The sequence below is a fragment of the Engraulis encrasicolus genome, chromosome 4 (assembly GCF_034702125.1).
Source record: "Engraulis encrasicolus isolate BLACKSEA-1 chromosome 4, IST_EnEncr_1.0, whole genome shotgun sequence".
In the NCBI taxonomy this organism is placed as follows: domain Eukaryota; kingdom Metazoa; phylum Chordata; class Actinopteri; order Clupeiformes; family Engraulidae; genus Engraulis; species Engraulis encrasicolus.
Genome location: NC_085860.1, coordinates 16,776,664 through 16,795,665, shown reverse-complemented (window position 1 = coordinate 16,795,665; position 19,002 = coordinate 16,776,664). Strand labels below are relative to the sequence as shown.

Here is a 19,002-nt window from a genome sequence, read left to right as displayed (position 1 = left end):
ACACACACACACACACACACACACACACACACACACACACACACACACACACACACACACACACACACACACACACACACACACACACACACACACACACACACACACACACACACACACACACACAAACAAACAAACACATGCCATGCTCTGAAAAAATAAATTATGAGTCGAAAAAAACCCACAGTGTGCACGCGCGCGCACACACACACACACACACACACACACACACACACACACACACACACACACACACACACACACACACACACACACACACACACACACAAACAAACAAGCACACACACACACACACAAACAAACAAGCACACACACTGTAGCACATTCAGTGTGTGTGTGTTGTTATGGGTCCCATTAAGACGCCCATATTTACCCAAGTTGCCTTCCAGACTAAACAGCATTAGCGTGTGTGTGTGTGTGTGTGTGTGTGTGTGTGTGTGTGTGTGTGTGTGTGTGTGTGTGTGTGTGTGTGTGTGTGTGTGTGTGTGTGTGTGTGTGTGTGTGTGTGTGTGTGAGTGTGTGAGCTATGTAAATATGCACAGCATCCAGGGGGGCCTCACTCACTCACAGCACCATACTGTAGGCCTGCCCTCTGCTGGCGTCAACACACACACACACACAAAACAGATGATGCCGGAGTTTTATATTAACCCGTTAAAACATGGCGTTATAAATTTGTTGTTATCAGGATGGCAATGACGGAGTTGTAGTGCATTACTAAAGGCCCTGTATTATGTCATAGCAGCGTAGTACTATGGTAATTAGCCTTTCAATGACTATTACAGCGTGCCTCAGGTGGTACGGCGCCGTGCATTAAGGGGCTACACAGTCTATTTTTCAATGTTAATTCAACATTCAAGTTAAGCAATAAGCCACTAGAGGCCGTGGGTTTGTGTTCAATTTATAACAGGTAAGGGAAGTTGTATCATGATGCGAAGCGGAGAATCATGGTTTGAAATGGTGTGTGTGTTTACGCCCGATTTACAGCGGCTATCAGCCAATCACAATCAAGAGCCAGATCGCACAGTGTTGGATAACATGGTCAGACCAACACCATGACTTTTAAATTTGACTTTCTTAAGTGTATACAAAGCAAATATACATATATACATACATACATACATGCACACATACATACACAGGGAAGCTGACAAGGGAGGACAAAGGGGTCAGTTGTCCCGGGCCCAGGGAGATTGGGGCCCATAATTGGGTCTTCATTACATTGACTGTATTGGGTTGTGGGCCCTTTCAGAGGACACTGTCCTGGGCCCAGCCAAAGCTGTCAGCGGCCCTGTACATACATACATACATACATACATACATACATACATACATACATACATACGTATATACCATATAAAAGCAAACAAATCAATTAGCAGTTTAAGTTATCATTTTATTTTTATATCCATGAATTGGGATTTATGCTTTATATTTTCTGTAAAATCTGAAAATATGTCAGGAACATGTTGGAAGGAGGCTTCATGTTTTGCTCTTTCCAACATGAGTCACGTGGTCCTGGATGACATTTGAGCTCTTTGAAGCGCGAAGGCAGCCAGGCAGCACACATGTGAACCTGTTTGTGGTTGGAGAGAGTGTAGTGTGGGGGATGAAAGAAATTCTATACTGCACATTGAACTTTTAAAAGCAGGTGGAATACCTGTCAGTATCTGTGTGTCTGGTTTTCTTTCTGTATTGTGTCTGTCATTGTCTGTGTGCTTGCCTGTTTGTCTGCACGTCTGTCTTTTTACTTTCCTCTCTGTCTGTTTGTCTGCCTGTGTGTCTGTCTGTCTGTCTGTCTGTCTGTCTGTGTCTGTCTCTATGTTTGTCCATCCATCCATCCATCCATCCATCCATCCATCCATCCATCCATCCATCCATCCATACATACATACATCCATGCATCCATCCGTCCATCCGTCCATCCATCCACACTTGGAATAACCACATGAGTCAGTGAGAAGAGATAGTAAGTAGCAAAAGGCCCCTGCTACAAACCTGACAGCAGTGTAGTAGCAGACAATGTGTCAGGCCCCTGCTACAGAGGGGCCAGATGTTAAATTGACTCTGTGACTGTTGAATTAGCACAGCTTTTTTTACTGTGCAGCAGTAGTAGTTGGCAGGTATAGTAAATCAGGAGGAGTGAGGAGTAGCTAAGGCAGCTTAAGGCGCACAGCCTGCCTGCCACCCTGGTCATTAGTCACCGGAGTCAGCCCTGCCCGCTCCACCACACCACACCACACCGCACCACACCACACCACACTGCAGCGTGCCACACCACACCACACCACACCACACCGCAAGTCACCGCACTCCACCACACCACACCACACCACACTCCACCACACCACACCGCACCGCACCGCACCGCACTCCACCACACCACACCACATCACACCGCACTCCACCACACCACACCACAACACACCACACCACACCACACCACACCGCACCGCACCACACACACACACACACCACACTGCACCACACCACACCAGACTGCACCACACCACACCACATCACACCGCACTCCACCACACCACACCACAACACACCACACCGCAACACACCGCACTCCACCACACCACACCGCACCGCACCACACCACATACCATTCGGTTATGGCAAAGACCGCTCTAACAATGTCAGCTTTTCATGACCATAAAACATATATGACACTGACACCATGTTTATGACTCGGTTTTGACACTATTATGACACTGTTATGTCATCCATTACCAAGCCGGCGTCAAATAAAGTGTAACCCTAGTTTCTTTACAAATGTGTGTAAGATTGCAGATTTCGCTCCAACAATTGCATGCAGCCCGATTACGTGACATCTGTGTACAAACAGTATAGCGGCCTATACTGACCCCAGTCTGCCAAGCTAACACGCAGCCCTGCCTGCTGTAATATATACGTAGCTGTGGTTTCTCTCTCAGTTTCTATCTTCTGTACTCAATTTAAGCAATCCAAGTCAACTTAATTCAATATGATGTTACTCTGGATTTTCCATCGTCTTGTTTGTCTCACTTTCACTCTCACTTTCACTCATGTTCTCTCTCTCCCTCTCTCTCTTTTCTCTCCCTCTCTCTCTCTTCACTCTCTCTCTCTCTCTCTCTCTCTCTCTCTCTTTTGCCTGTTGCAGTCCCCCAATAAGCCCCTGCTGCCCCAGGAGAGGATCCGCCCCCTGACCAGCCTGGACCACCCCCAGAGCCCCTTCTACGACCCAGAGGGGGGCCCCATCACCCCTGTGGCCCGGGTGATAGTGGAGCGCATCGCCCGCAAGGTACACACACACACACTATTGGACACCAGATGGAAATTAGCCCTTGGGCTACAATCTGGCATGTTTACATGTACATGTATGTATATGTTCATTAATGTGCAATGTCCTGAACAAATAAAGTAAAGTTAGTTAAGTTAACACACACACACACACACACACACACACACACATACATACTGTGGCGCCTCCGGGTGATAGTGGAGCGCATCGTCCGCAAGGTACCATACCACTGTTCCTTTTCGTAAATACACACGCACATGCACACGCACTCATGCGCACCTACACACGCAAACGAATTTACGCATGCACACACACACATCAACACACATAAGCACGCATGCACATACACAAACAAACACACACGCACAGACACACAAACACACACACACACAAACACACACACACACACACACACACACACACACACACACACACACACACACACACACACACACACACACACACTCTGACACACACATCCTCATGCTCGTCCTCTCCTCTTCACGCTTCACTACTGACTATCTTCAGTGGAGAGGTACACTCTAGTCCAGGGGTGTCAAACTCATTTTGGTCCGGGGGCCGCATACAACCCATGTGGACCTCAAGCGGGCCGCATTAGTAACATCATCGCAAAAAAAAAAAAAAAAAAAAACGTAAAGCAGAGGATTAGTGTTCAGTACTATCACGTTTTAAGTGTGTTGAATATGTAGAAAGCAATGCAATACTGATAATCCTATGCAAAATTTCCTTGACTTCATTCATTCATTGGCAACCGTCAATTAATTAAATATGGGACAGTTCATTTTGGCAGGGGGTCTGGGGGTTTACCCAAAATTTTTTTATTTCTTATATGTAATTTCCTGCATTTTCACGCATTCTAACATCCCGTTTCCAGTTTGAGCTTAATAGGAACCAATACAAATCCTATTATATATATTATTTAATTACAACCAATACCAATACAATACGAATAAGAAGTATTAACATTTTATCTCTATATATGAGGTCTATAATATATGAGCTTTATGAAATGCCTGTTACAGTACAAATTCACTATTTATAATAGAAGTGTGAGGTGCACTTTACTACATATATACAGTGTAACAGAGGGACCATTGGGTTAATGTCATGCAGGTTTCGATTTTTGCCCCGAGGGCCGTAATTGCGCATTTCGGTTATTTAATTGAAAAAAAAAAAAAAAAAAAAAAAAAAAAAGAATTTTTTTTTTTTTTTTTACATCCGGGCCGGATGGAACCCTTCCGCGGGCCGGATGCGGCCCGCGGGCCGTATGTTTGACACCCCTGCTCTAGTCTAATGCATTAAGGACACTCACTTAGATGTAATACACACACACACACACACACACACACACACACACACACACACACACACACACACACACACACACACACACACACACACACACACACACACTTAGATATAATATGCACACACACACACACACACACACACACTTAGATGTAATACAGCCAATCTAGCCCGACACCATTTTTGATGACATGTCTCGCCCTGCAGATTGAAAACATAGAGTGCTAAAGCCTCCGAAAAGTGATTTCCGTCCTCCATTATCATCATCGGCACTATGTCTGCACTTCACATCAGATTGCAGTAAAAATAAAACTACAGTTGCTTATATTTTGATCATAGAATGATATTTTGCAGTTAACTTTCTTTTTATCTGAGGTCAGGTCAGGTTTCATCCAGAATCAATTTTTGATATGAATAGGGATGAAAAACAAAATCAAAAGGGAAAAAATGACAAAGAAGGAAGAAGTAAACACACAGAATGTTGCGAGACAAAATCCCAAACTCGGTAGCCTCTTTCTACAGATGGGACGATCAAAGGCCCCATTCACTCTTTTACATTTCTTTACATTACACTTAGCTAATGCTTTTCTAAAAATCCAAAATGACTTTAAATTCTTTTTTTAAGTTCAGTGTAATTGTTACAGTCCTTGGAGCAATATGGGGTTAGGTGCCTTGCTTCCAGGGCACTTCAGCCATGAAGTGCAGTAGGGAGTGGACGGGTGGGATTTGAACATGCAACCCTCTGATCCGAAGCCCATCAGGCAACTGACTCTTTGCTGAAACTGAAACTACATCATGACCACATTACGTATAACAATGACATTACACCATAACGTTGATATTGCTGAGATAGATTCTTAAGTAACAAACTAGGACTTGGTCATTACACTTGTGGTGACAGTAAGGTTATAATCAGGGCTGTAAATAAACACCATCCAACCGACCAAATGCTCGTGAAAATCCAGTTTGGTTGGTAGAAGAGAGATCTCACTACTAGACACTTTTACTGATGGCAAGTATATGTTTGGCTAGGGTGATTAACATCTACAGGCCAAATTTGGCTAGTGATGAGAAAAGTTAATTCATAGCCCTGGTTATGAGACAGGTTCTACACGAAGGGCTTTAAGTGACGCATACGCTGCTGATGTTTCCTGCTTAGAGTTGATCTGTAGATAGAGCAGCATTGTGCTCACATAGTGCACTGCACATGTGTGAAAGTGACCTCAAAAACTAGCATGTACGCAAGAGGCTGCGGTGTGGTGATTTTCCGTGCGAAGGGTTGATCAGTAGATAGAAGAGCACTGTGTGGTGTGTTTAAACATACATTTGCAGGTGACCTCAAAGACATATAAGAGCAGGTGAGAGTGATTGCAGTAATGGCCCATAATCATCAGGTGGTGCATGTCTGGCAGCCAGCGCACACACACACACACGCGCACGCACACACACACACACACACACACACACACACACACACACACACACACACACACACACACACACACTAAACGCCTCCCTGCTCCTGCTGCTGTTTCAGGTGTCATGATTGAGGCTCTTATAGGCCTGACTGACTCATAGCCGCTGTGGGGCGAATAATCTCTGCAAGCAAACATGCACACATTCACGGACACATGCATGCACAGGCACACACACACACACACACACACACACACACACACACACACACGCACGCACACACACACACACACACACACACACACACACACACGCGCACACACACACACACACACACACACACACACACACGCACACACACACACACACACACACACACACACACACTCACTTCATTCACTTACTCACAAGTGTACTTACAGTACTCCCCACACATGTCTCCTGTGCCCTGCGTGCCATGTTCTCCCCTTTCCCCCTCCACAAACATGTGTCCGTAATCCCCATAATGTTATCCCCCAGAGCCATAGACCGATAGAGAGAGAGAGATAGAGAGAGACCGAGAGAGAGAGAGAGACAGAGAGAGGGTGCGCTCTTGAGGTGGTCTTTGTCAAATAGGCCCAGCGATTTTACAGTCATGGACCAAATGTTTGTGTGTGAGTGAGAGAGAGAGAGAGAGAGAGAGAGAGAGAGAGAGAGAGAGAGAGAGAGAGAGAGAGAGAGAGAGAGAGGGAGCTTTGGAGCTGGTCCTTGTCAAAAAGGCCTAGCGATTTTTAGAGATGTCCCGATCCAGGTTTTTGCACTTCCGATCCGATACAGATATTTTAATTCACTTCCGATCCGATTCCGATACCGGCCGATACCGATACCGGCCTATCGGAGTATTTAAGTTGAAAGTTATTTAGCCTACTTACTTTGCTGTCACAGTCATGTTGAAAAGGGTTTTTACTCTTAGTAACAACTAGCCAACTGAATTAGGTGAATTTGAGTAATACACAATGGTTTTTAATGAGAAACTGACCTGTTTTTTCAAATATTAATAAACACAAAACAGGAAAATGGATCGAATTATGGATCAGATTTTTCCGTGCCTGCCGATCCGATAACGATCCGCATTTTTTTGCCAATATCGGCAGCCGATCCGATCCATCCGATCCGATACGACAACCCTAGCGATTTTACAGTAACTAGGGTTGGTAAAGCGCAGATGTTTCCTCTGTGTCAGTCACACATCTGGGAGGCATCTCAGCTTCTGGCCACAGGGATTGTGGGTATACTGCCTCCCAGTGTAATAGAGTTCTTCAGCGTTGACGTCAACTTGTATGCGGCGTTTGGACTTCCGGTTCTATGGCGATTTTTTTACATTGCAACACGCCATAGAGATTCAGGTTTGGCAAAAATATAAGTTGCACGCCAACAACGAACATTGGCGTGTCCCCGCATCCCTTTCTCATTAGTGGAACGGATCGTATCATCATGTTGGTGTATTCACATGTTAAATCATGACGATTATAATTCAATATTGCTAACCCCTCTCTGATCATTAAAACTTCCGAACTACATACTTTCCTTTGGTTGCCATGGGTACAACCCTCCGCACGTACATGACGTTAGATACAGGCGCCGCTTCTGTAGTCGCCAAAAGTTTCCGGGTTTAGCATATGGACGCAACATCGTATTTATGTCGAAGTTTGACACAAAATGATCAACCATGTCATACCTACAGCCTATTTTTAACACCCTCGACAGTTTGCGGGGGTTTGCTAAGCGCGTGCTTGCACTCGGAGCTTATTTGAAACTGGCCCCTATTCATTCCCAATGGAGGCCGGAAGCCGATACGAACCAGGAAGTCCTTAAATGCTAACATGAAAGACTACAATCTACTACATGCTTCCGCGTTACTGAAGAACTCTATACTATCACGCCTGTCCACAAGCTTTGCAAGCATGCTTTCCTACACACGTCCAAGGACACCGGTAAACCAATGCATACTGTATACATGTAAACACGTTAAAACACACAAACAGTACCATACACATTTGGTCTTTACTGACAAGTACACACATGTAAAATACACACGTAGAAAGCATGTGCACACACACACGTGCACACACACACACACACACCACACACACACACTGTACATACTATATATATGGGCAAACATAAACAAGCTAATCACATACAGTGTTTCATACACACACCTTAACATATGTATACAAGGCTACATACATATAGTCTGATAATTTATCTGTCCTCCTGCTTCCTCCAATTTATCTCCCACACCTGATAGAGATCAGATGCCAAATTGCAGATCTGTATCTGTGATGCTCAACCATGCTCTCTCTCTCTCTCTCTCTCTCTCTCTCTCTCTCTCTCTCTCTCTCTCTCTCTCTCTCTCTCTCTGTGTATCTATCTACCTCTATCTCTCTCTCTCTTTCTCTCTCTCTCTCTCTCTCTCTCTCTCTCTCTCTATGTATCTCTCTCTCTCTCTCTCTCTCTCTCTCCTCTGTCTCTCTCTGTCTCTCTCTCTCTCTCTCTCTCTCTCTCTCTCTCTCTCTCTCTCTCTCTCTCTCTCTCTCTCTCTCTCTCTCTCTCTCTCTCTCTCGTCCGCAGGGAGAGCAGTGTAATATCGTCCCGGACACGGTGGACGATATCGTGGCGGATATTGCTCCCGAGGAGCCCAAGGAAGGTATGTAGCCACAGTGTGTGTGTGTGTGTTTGTGTTTTATTCAATTTGCTCACCGCCTCATTTTGAGAAAGTGCACGGCTAGGAGACAGTTTAATTAAGGAAGGAGAGAAAGTGTGTGAGAGAGAGAGAGAGAGAGAGAGAGAGAGAGAGAGAGAGAGAGAGAGAGAGAGAGAGAGAGAGAGAGAGAGAGAGAGAGTTTCATGTAGCCTAGGTTAATTTCTCTGATGGCTCCCTCTCCTGTCGAGATAAGAAGATGCAGGGTCCATCCAACAAATACATTCACGCACATACAGTATGCATGTACGCACACACACACACACACAGAGATATGCACAATCCTTTGTCTCTTTCTAGCTCTTTCTGTCTCTCTCACACCAATGCAAACACAGGCACAGCACTAACACACACACACACACACACACACACACACACACACACACACACACACACACACACACACACACACACACACACACACACACACACACACACACACACACACACACACACACACACACACACCTCCACTGCATGGAGAACTAGGGGGCCCTAATATATGATTTACAATCACACACACCGCAAATTACAGGCCTCTGCTGATTTCTCCAGTCCAGACGTTGCAGTTAGCGGGGCAGGATATTTCTGTGCTCTACTCTCACTGCTGAAAGCCAAGGCCGTGTGCTCTCGTCAGAACGGAGGACGATGTCTATTGCTAGGGCACGGTAATAGGGATAAAGAGATTGTATGAGAGAGAGGGAGAGATAGAGAGAGAGAGAGAGAGAGAGAGAGAGAGAGAGAGAGAGAGAGAGAGAGAGAGAGAGAGAATGGGAGTGAGATACCACTTTCTGACCTTCCGTGATTGCAGGAAATACTTTGGCGTCCTTGAAACTTATCAGAAGAAAAATAAGCACATGAATGTGTTTGTGCGTGGGTGGTTGGGATGTGTGTGAAGGGGAGAGAGAGCGAAAATGTGTGTGTGTGTGTGTGTGTGTGTGTGTGTGTGTGTGTGTGTGTGTGTGTGTGTGTGTGTGTGTGTGTGTGTGTGTGTGTGTGTGTGTGTGTGTGTGTGTGTGTGTGTGTGTGTGTGTGTGTGCGCGTGTGCGCGTGTGTCTGTGTGCGTGCGTGTGGTTGAATTCTTATCTTGATGTTTGTATGCATGTTTGGTTGTGTATGTTTTTTCAGAGAATAGGTTTGCATGTGTATGTGGGTGCGTATGTGTGTGCATGCATGCTTGAGTTCATGCACTTTTCTGTGTGTGTGTTTGTGTGTGTGTGCGTGCGTGCGTGCGTGCGTGCGTGTGTGTGTTATTTCCTTCTTTCTTCCCTGTTTCCTTTCATTTACATTTGTTAACTTTGTGAAATACATTGAGTTGCACCTGTGTATGAAATGCGCTATATAAATAAACTTGCCTTGCCTTGCCTTGTGTGTGTGTGCGCGTGTGTGTGCGTGTGCATGCATGAGTGTGATGTGAAATTCCTCCTCCTCCAATCCGGAAACGTGCATCTACTCCAACTGGTCCCTGTTTATGCTTTAGTTCATGTTTTTTTCTGTGTGTGTGTGTGTGTGTGTGTGTGTGTGTGTGTGTGTGTGTGTGTGTGTGTGTGTGTGTGTGTGTGTGTGTGTGTGTGCGTGCTTGTGTTGTGTGTGTGTGTGTGTGTGCGTGCGTGCGTGCGTGCGTGCGTGCGTGCGTGCGCGTGTGTGTCTGTGTCTGTGTCTGCGTCTGTGTCTGTGTGTGTCTCTGTGTGTGTGTGTGGTTCAGATGACACCCCGGAGACGTGCATCTACTCCAACTGGTCCCCCTGGTCGGCCTGCAGCTCGTCCAGCTGTGACAAGGGACGCCGCATGAGGCAACGCATGCTGAAGGCCCAGCTGGACCTGAGCGTCCCCTGCCCCCACACCCAGGACTTCCAGCCATGCATGGGGCCCGGATGCAGCAACGAAGGTGAGACATATAACAGAGGCTCTGCGCAAAGAGGTTAAATAACTGATTAAGACTGAGGTTAAAGGGGTTAAAAGTGGTGATGAACAAACTAAATGTGCAGAGGACCACAGACTACGCAGAGGGATTCATTGAAGGTGCCCTTGCCCACACACCAAGGACTTCCAGTCATGCATGGGGCCCTGATACAGCAACGAGGGTGAGACATATAACATAGGCTCTGCACTAAGGGATTAAAGTCACAGATTAAGGTCATCACCATTTTGGTGAACAGAGGCTCTGCGCTAAGAGGTTAAAAGTGATGATGAACAAACTAGATGTGCAGAGGAACGTAGACTACACAGAGGGATGTATTGAACGTCCCATGGGGCCCGGATGCAGCAACGAGGGTGAGGAGCCATTTCACTTTTTAACATACAGTATATATATATATTAGGGGTGGGCATAGATTATTTTTTTAAATCTAGATTAATCTCACTGTAATTATGAAATTAATCTGATTAATCTAGATTAATCTTTAACAAAATGGCTTATTCAGAATAGGCATGCTAGCGAAATAATGCCGAAAGAAAAACGTGGAGTTTCTTAAGACAGAAGGTGCATTAGACCAGAGCTCATCTCTTTTTGCCAAAATGCATCTCATCTTCAAAAAAATGGTCATGTTGATACTTGCTGATGGAAAAAAATCACTGCAATATTTGTAAAGTGTGTCGAATATGTTAGGAAGCATTTACAGTTAAGATACTGAAATTTCAAAATGAACAGCGCTATAAGTTGTATAGGCGAATAGGCCAGCAGATAAATCTATCAAACATTTAGGCTATTTAAACAAAATGACCTCAACAGTTCAGCATTTCTAATGGAGAGAGAGAGAGAGAGAGAGAGAGAGAGAGAGAGAGAGAGAGAGAGAGAGAGAGAGAGAGAGAGAGAGAGAGAGAGAGAGAGAGAGAGAGAATCTGCCACTGACTGTTAAAAAGAGCAGCCGCTCCTTTAAGAGAAGGAGGAGCTCTGCGCACAGCAGCCAGAGCAGCAGCCCACGGCAGCTCCAGGCTGGATTTCTAGAACCTACAGCACTGGCCTTCGGGGATTTGGCCTAAACTCGACAGTTGTTCTCAGAGTTAGAATGCCAGAGGAGTAACAACTTGAAATTAATTCAGTTTACTTTGCAAAAAAAAAAATCAAGCGCGACAACCGCGAGGTTTATTATTACCGTCTATTGTAGGCCCTATCTCAAGAGTCGCAAATGCTTGGTCGCAATACAATTACACAAACATGCAGCGAGAGTAGATATTGACAGTTTCAGTTTGACAATCTTCAAAATGCATATCACACGGAATGTTTTGCAATTATGGCACAGGCAATATTTGTGGAAGTTGTTTGTGTTCCATGCAATGCGTGAGGAAATGTAGGTTATGTCGGGCTGGTAGGCTACTCACACAATGTCTCTCTATGCTTCACCTCAAACAATAACGTCTCTTTAGTCTACCACTTACGAAAAAACACTAAAACAACACCTACCAAAGCAGAGAGATTAATGTTTTCAGCATGCAAACCCTGTTCATATTTAGGTCTGCTGATAGCAACAGGTGGAGAGGAGAAGCGACTGGAGCGCAGTCTGAAAGCGTCTGTCAATCAAGCGCTATGGTGACGCGCATACCCAAACTCCAAACCCATATTTTGAGTATAGATTAACGTGCGATATTTTCTTTATCGCGCGACAAGAGGCTCACATTATCGCAGCACGTTAACGCCGATAACGGCCCACCACTAATATATATATATATATATATATATATATATATTAGGGCTTTTTGCCTTTATTTTTGACGAGACAGTGGAGGAGAGACAGAAAATGAGTGGGGAGAGATGGATGGGGAAGGATTGGATCGCTGGCGTAGTAACCCAGTGCCCAACCATTAGGCCACGGCAGGGCCGAGGGATTTCACTTTTACATCATACATGTATCCAGGGTGCGATTTGTCAGAAAACCAGAAGGGGGGATATGTTTCAGATTTTAAGCAATATCAATGGAATAACATTAAACTGTGATTAAAATGATGATAAGAATGGCGATATCAAAACCAGAAGGGGGGATAATCCCCCCCATCCCCCCCTACAAATCGCACTCTGCATGTATCAAATGACATTAAATTAAATTAGATTACATTGCACAGATGGATCTCAGCATCTTACTGCAGACGGGCCCTTACCCTCGAGCTCCGCAGGCGTGTGCCACTCTGGCAGCTGGGCATGCGGTTTTACTGGTAGGTCTAATATAAAGAGAGAAAACGCAACGCAAGTGACGCTGAACAAACCAAATTTGCAGAGGAACACAGGTTCTATCTAAAGCAACTTCTCTACAGTATTTCTCTCCTGTAGAGACAATAAAGGTAAATCACCATATGCCATGTTGCCTTAAAATCAATTGAAAGAAAAACTTAGGTGTTTGTCAAATCTGAATTCACCATTTATGTACCTGTAGCTGCAGCTTGAATAGTATGTTCAGATGTGAATATTATGTACAGTATCATATTCATACATGCCCATTTTTGCCATGGGTGCATTACATATTTTTACATGGTAATTTATGCTTTTTAAAAAAATGGAAATTGCACAATTACACAGTGCAAGACAAGTGCCCTCTTGATGTCACAGCCCACAAACATATGGTCACCACTCTTGCCACCATATGGGCCGACTACATGTTTCCTGGCAACATGTTCCTCTGGGGATGGTACTCGAATATTATGCAGTGCAACCTTCACCAAATGGAGGAGTGAACAATTCTCCTTCTATTCTGGCTATTTACCTTTAATTTCAGACATACTTCTTCAACAATTTATTTCTCTCCCGCTCTCCCTCCTCTCACCCCCTGCTCGTCTCTCTCTCTCTGTCTCTGTCTCTGTCTCTGTCTCTGTCTCTGTCTCTGTCTCTTTCTCTATGTCTGTCTCTGTCTCTGTCTCTCTCTCTCTCTCTCTCTCTCTCTCTCTCTCTCTCTCTCTCTCTCTCTATCTCATACACACACGCACAGACACACACACAATGTACAGCTGCGCATGCACAAATCGTGCATGATCAAATCAGCCATATTTTTCACAATATCCAATATCTCCGTACATCAACAATAGTGACAGGGAGGAGCTGGCCAGTAAAGCCTTCTCTCCTCGAATAACCCTGACAGAGCGATCGAACAAGCCATCAGATCCAAACAGCACGAACAGGTGTTAAAAAGAAGCGGTTTGTTAGCATTTTATTTTTCCCCAATTTTTTTTTAACAAGTGCCAAAGGACACACCATTAAAATATAAATGTGCTTTAATCTGCTCTTGCTCATTGATTTCCCCAACGCTGACAAGTTGACGAGCCAAAGCTGGGACTGGCTGGTGAATCTGTTATGATTAAAGGGAATCGATAGATCATTTGCACTTTATGGCGCAAAAGGAGGCAGAACTTGGATGGCTTTGCTCACTGAAGCATCCAAGGCTGGAGTCTTCCCCACTCTCTCCTCTCCTCTCCTCTCCTCTCCTCTCCTCTCCTCTCCTCTCCTCTCCTCTCCTCTCCTCTCCTCTCCTCTTCCTCCTGGCCTCCTTGAGGCTTTGAAGAGATAGATTAGTAAAGGCCCTCCAGGCTTCCACTGTAGAGGGAAATGCTAGCTGCATTTGTATTTGAATGCAGAGGCTGGATTTGTGTAGATGTCTTCTTTCTTCCTTTTGCTATTTTTTTTTCTTTATGCCCTTTTCCACTTACTACCAGTTTATGCCCATTTCATGTTCCCCTATCTGTTGTCTACTCTGCATTACATTACATTACATTACACTTACTGTAGGAGACACTTTTATCCAAACTAACCAACTCACAAATGTAGACGACAAAGTCAACAGCATTCAACATGTGGCAGACATATACAGAATATACAGGCATAGCAAGGTCGGTGCTGGTGAGCATGGTGGTTGGTTTACAGTATTACAGTATGCAGTGAAACTGTTTCGGAAAGGAAGAGTTTTCAAACGCTTTTTGAAGGTTGCGTGAGATTACTCCACTCTTAGTGTATTAAACCCTCCCAGTCCCAAGGGCTGTAAAAGCGAACAAGCTGGCAGTGCACTGTTTTCATCATTTCCTTTTGTATCTTTCTTTGTCCCATGTCAGGCCAGTGGATTAAGAGGTATGGGGATGGCCATGTTTCTATGACAGCTAATGCTGCAATCATTTCAGACGCCATATTTGCCTTGGTTTGGTGGACAGGCAATCAGTTAGAAACTTTTCTTTTCTTTTCCTCTCTCTCTATCTCTTTCGCTCCTTGTCAGTCAGCTTCTCTTACTTCCTACCCCCCACCCACACACACACAAAGTTACTCTACTCTACACACACACACACACACACACACACACACACACACACACACACACACACACACACACACACACACACACACACACACACACACACACACACACACACACACACAGACAGTCACACAGTCACACAGTCACACACACAGTCACACACCACTACACCTGACACACACAGCCTGGGGTTGGTTGGTCAGGCCCCTGTGCCTGTGTCAGAATGTGATTGGTGATCTTTTTGAGTCTTTCAAGGCTATTGTTTCTCTCCAGCGCTCACACTATCGATTAGGAGGTGCCGACACTCGCACTCGGGAGGATGGAGCCTCCTTGGCGGGGCCGCTGAGAGCTTTGGCTGGCCCAGGGACAAAGTCATCTGAAAGGGCCCCCTCATCCAATGCATGCAATGTAATGAGGAGGACCCAATTCTGGGGGCCCCCTTCCCCCTGGGCCCTGGATAACTGACCCCTTAGTCTCCCACCCTTGTCGGCCTTGGTACCCGCAGCCAGCCGACCCACCAGCCGCCCAGCCGACCAACCCGCCAGCCGGCCGCCCCCCTTTGTTTTTATTTAATGGTCCATTAAGAGGAGGGCGGGTACTGGAGGGCGTCCGGCTGCATTGATTGATCGCGGGCCCAGGTTGGTGGCTGGTGGCTGGGGTGTCCCAGGGGCACCTCCGGGGTTGTGGCCGACCAGGGCCACATTTATTCACAGCCCTTATTAATGATCCACTTAGTTCTGCTTTATTAAGCCACACACACACATAGCCAGCGACGCCACGCATACAGATAAGCACGTGCACACACAGCCATGCAAGACACCCATGCATGCACTCACGTGTGCGCGCATGCACACAGACACACACACACACACCGGCTAGCTGCTGTCATCAGTGTCTGCACACACATAGACACAGACACACACACACACACACACACACACACACACACACACAGACACACACACACACACACACACACACACACACACACAGACACACACACACACACACACACACACACACACACACACACAGACACACACACACACACACACACGCACACACACATACACCACTCACCCCATTTACGCCACCCTTACACCCTTTTGCAGTTTGCCACCCCTTTCTCTTGTTGCATAGTCTACTTCCAGAAATATCCCTGGAAAGATTTCCTCCGCAACACCAAAAAGCCCACAAAAGTTCCTCTCGCCGCAATACTGGATTGTGTATTCGCGTTGTGAGCCTGAGCTGGGAGATAATTAAGCTCTGGTTTGTACTAAAGACGAGAGAGAGAGAGAGAGAGAGAGAGAGAGAGAGAGAGAGAGAGAGAGAGAGAGAGAGAGAGAGAGAGAGAGCGGAAGAGAGAGATAGTGTGTAGTCATGTGTTCTCATCATCGGCCTCATCTTTCACGCTCAAAGTCAGGTGGCCAGGGACCCACAGGGGTGAAGAGAGTTCAGGTCTACCAGAGAACTGACTCAGAGTTTTCTTTTTTCTCTTTTTTTCTTAGTAATAGCACGGGATATGTGGATAGCACTGGACATCAAGTTTGTGTGTGTGTGTGTGTGTGTGTGTGCCCGTCGTAACTGCCGTCGTTAAAGTAGAGAATTTTCCGACATGATTCTGATATCGATATTAACTTGTAATGTGGAATCAAATAAAGTACATAAAATGTGTGTGTGTGTGTGTGTGTGTGTGTGTGTGTGTGTGTGTGTGTGTGTGTGTGTGTGTGTGCGTGCGCGCGTGTGTTTGTGTTTGTGTTTGTGTGTGAATGAGGACTAATGACAGATCAGCTCTCTTAAGTGTTCCCCTGAGAGATCCAGTAAATATAGTCACAGGTTGCTCCTCTCCTCTCCTCTCCTCTCCTCTCCTCTCCTCTCCTCTCCTCTCCTCTCCTCTCCTCTCCTCCTCTCCTGCCCTCTCCTCTCTACTACACTCCTCCTTGCGCCTCTCCTCTCCACTCCTCTCCTCTCCACTCCACTCCTCTCCTCTCCTCTCCCCTGCTCGCCTCTCCTCTCCTCCAAACCCCTTCTCCTCTCCTCTCCTCTCCTCTCCTCTCCTCTCCTCTCCTCTCCTCTCCTCCCAACCCCTTCTCTTCTCCTCTCCTCTCCTCTCCTGCCCTATCCTTTCTACTACACTCCTCCTTGTGCCTCTCCTCTCCTCCCCTCCCCTCTCCTCTCCTCTCCTCTCCTCTCCTCTCCTCTCCTCTCCTCTCCTCTCCTCTCCTCTCCTCTCCTCTCCTCTGCAGTCCCAAGAGAAGGAGATGTGCAGACATGATATGAAGTACTCATGAGTCATTCTCCATTAGGGTTGCCAACTCCCTGGGAAAAAGAATAAAGGGAACCGTACATTTGTTTCTAAATACGGTACAGTTCCGTATTTCAAGGGATGGTTGGCAACCTTACTCTTCATAGTAAGTACGAGAGGGGGAGATGTTCCAAACCAACTTGGGTGTCGAGTTCAACTTCAGGTTACTTTGTTGGAATTGGTGTGTTACCTGGTTCTGCGGAATACATTTTCAGATACATAGCAAAAACACATTCTATTTTGTTCCAGGTTAAAAGGTCAAAGCATATAAAAAAGACTTTTTTGTGGGAAAAAAAATCTCATTCTTGCTGGTGGTGTTTTTTATCCAATGAGTTTAGTTTAGTTGTATGCAACTGCACTTCCGGAAGCTTGAAAAGGGAACTTGTGTGGGAATGTCTGGTGGAACAGCTTGCTAGGACTTCTCCATCTCCCAATAAAAACAGCCAAATCACCAGGAAACCAAGTCTGATGTGTGTTGGTGTATGCCTTTCTGTCCAGTCTTTGAATGAATGAATGAATGAATGAATGAATGAATGAATGAATGAATGAATGAAGGAATGAATGAATGAATGAATGAAAGAATGAATGAAAGAATGGATGAAGGAATGAAACCGTTATTGCCCTGAAGGGAATGTGTCTAAACATACAGACTAGCACAACAATATGCACAGAAGGTCTACTCAGATCCAAAAGGGGGTCCCCACTGAAAAAGTTTGGGAACCACATGGCTATGTATGTTATGTCGACGCCCCCAACCCCCGTATTTTTAGCATGTTTTTTAATATTGCTAATATTGCTAGAAATTCACAGGAAAGCAAATACCATACCATACCAAGTGAATACTGGTACTAACCAATGTATGGAATTATGTTAGCTGTTAACCTGTTGATTTCCGTGTATTATGCAAAGTCCGCGATCCCCCTACGAGTCCCGACCCCCAGTTTGGGAACCACTGCAGTAGCCTATATAGATTAGAAATTAAAAAATGAAAAGTTAAAAAACATAGCCTACAGTATGTTGTGTCAACCTATAAGTCAACCTATCTGAATTTTATCCCCCGAAACCCCTCCCCCCTTCTCTTCTTCCTCTCTCCAGAGTCCTCCACCTGCATGATGTCTGAGTGGATCAGCTGGTCCCCCTGCAGCGCCACCTGTGGGATGGGCATGAGATCGCGTGAGCGCTACGTCAAGCAGTTCCCCGAGGACGGCTCTGTCTGCACACTGCCCACCGAGGAGATTGAGAAGTGCACCGTCAACGAGGACTGTGGTAATTACACCACAAAAGTACTTTTACTTTTGACACCTCTGCTCCAAGGAGTAAATGCAGTCCATTTACCACCATTTACCCCCCTGCAGCCCCAGGCAGCTGTGTGGTGACCGAGTGGAATGAGTGGGAGCCCTGCAGCGCCACCTGTGGGATGGGCATGAAGCGGCGGCAGCGCATGATGAAGATGCCCCCCTCTGACGGCTCCGTTTGCCGCGCCCCGCTGGAGGAGGTGGACAAGTGCATGATGCCCGAGTGCCGTAAGTACTGTACACCAGTGGCGGTTTTGGGGGGTGTGATGTTGGTAAGCACAAACTAGTGGGGTCTCCCCCAGATGAGATTTTTTAAAAATAAAAACGCTCCTAAATTGTGAATTTTGACCTCTTCAGACAGCTCCCTAGGCTACTAA

The 19,002-nt window shown here is 45.8% G+C and overlaps 1 protein-coding gene across 1 annotated transcript in view; it reads left to right on the top strand.

The window, feature by feature from the left end:
* Positions 1 to 19,002, top strand: part of spon1b (spondin 1b) — a 122,674-nt gene that overhangs the window by 92,937 nt on the left and 10,735 nt on the right. The window contains exons 9-13 of the mRNA XM_063196817.1: positions 3,170 to 3,310; positions 8,669 to 8,744; positions 10,504 to 10,686; positions 18,426 to 18,596; positions 18,686 to 18,853. Of these exons, the coding sequence (XP_063052887.1) occupies positions 3,170 to 3,310; positions 8,669 to 8,744; positions 10,504 to 10,686; positions 18,426 to 18,596; positions 18,686 to 18,853 (739 nt within the window). The remainder of the gene's footprint in view (positions 1 to 3,169; positions 3,311 to 8,668; positions 8,745 to 10,503; positions 10,687 to 18,425; positions 18,597 to 18,685; positions 18,854 to 19,002) is intronic.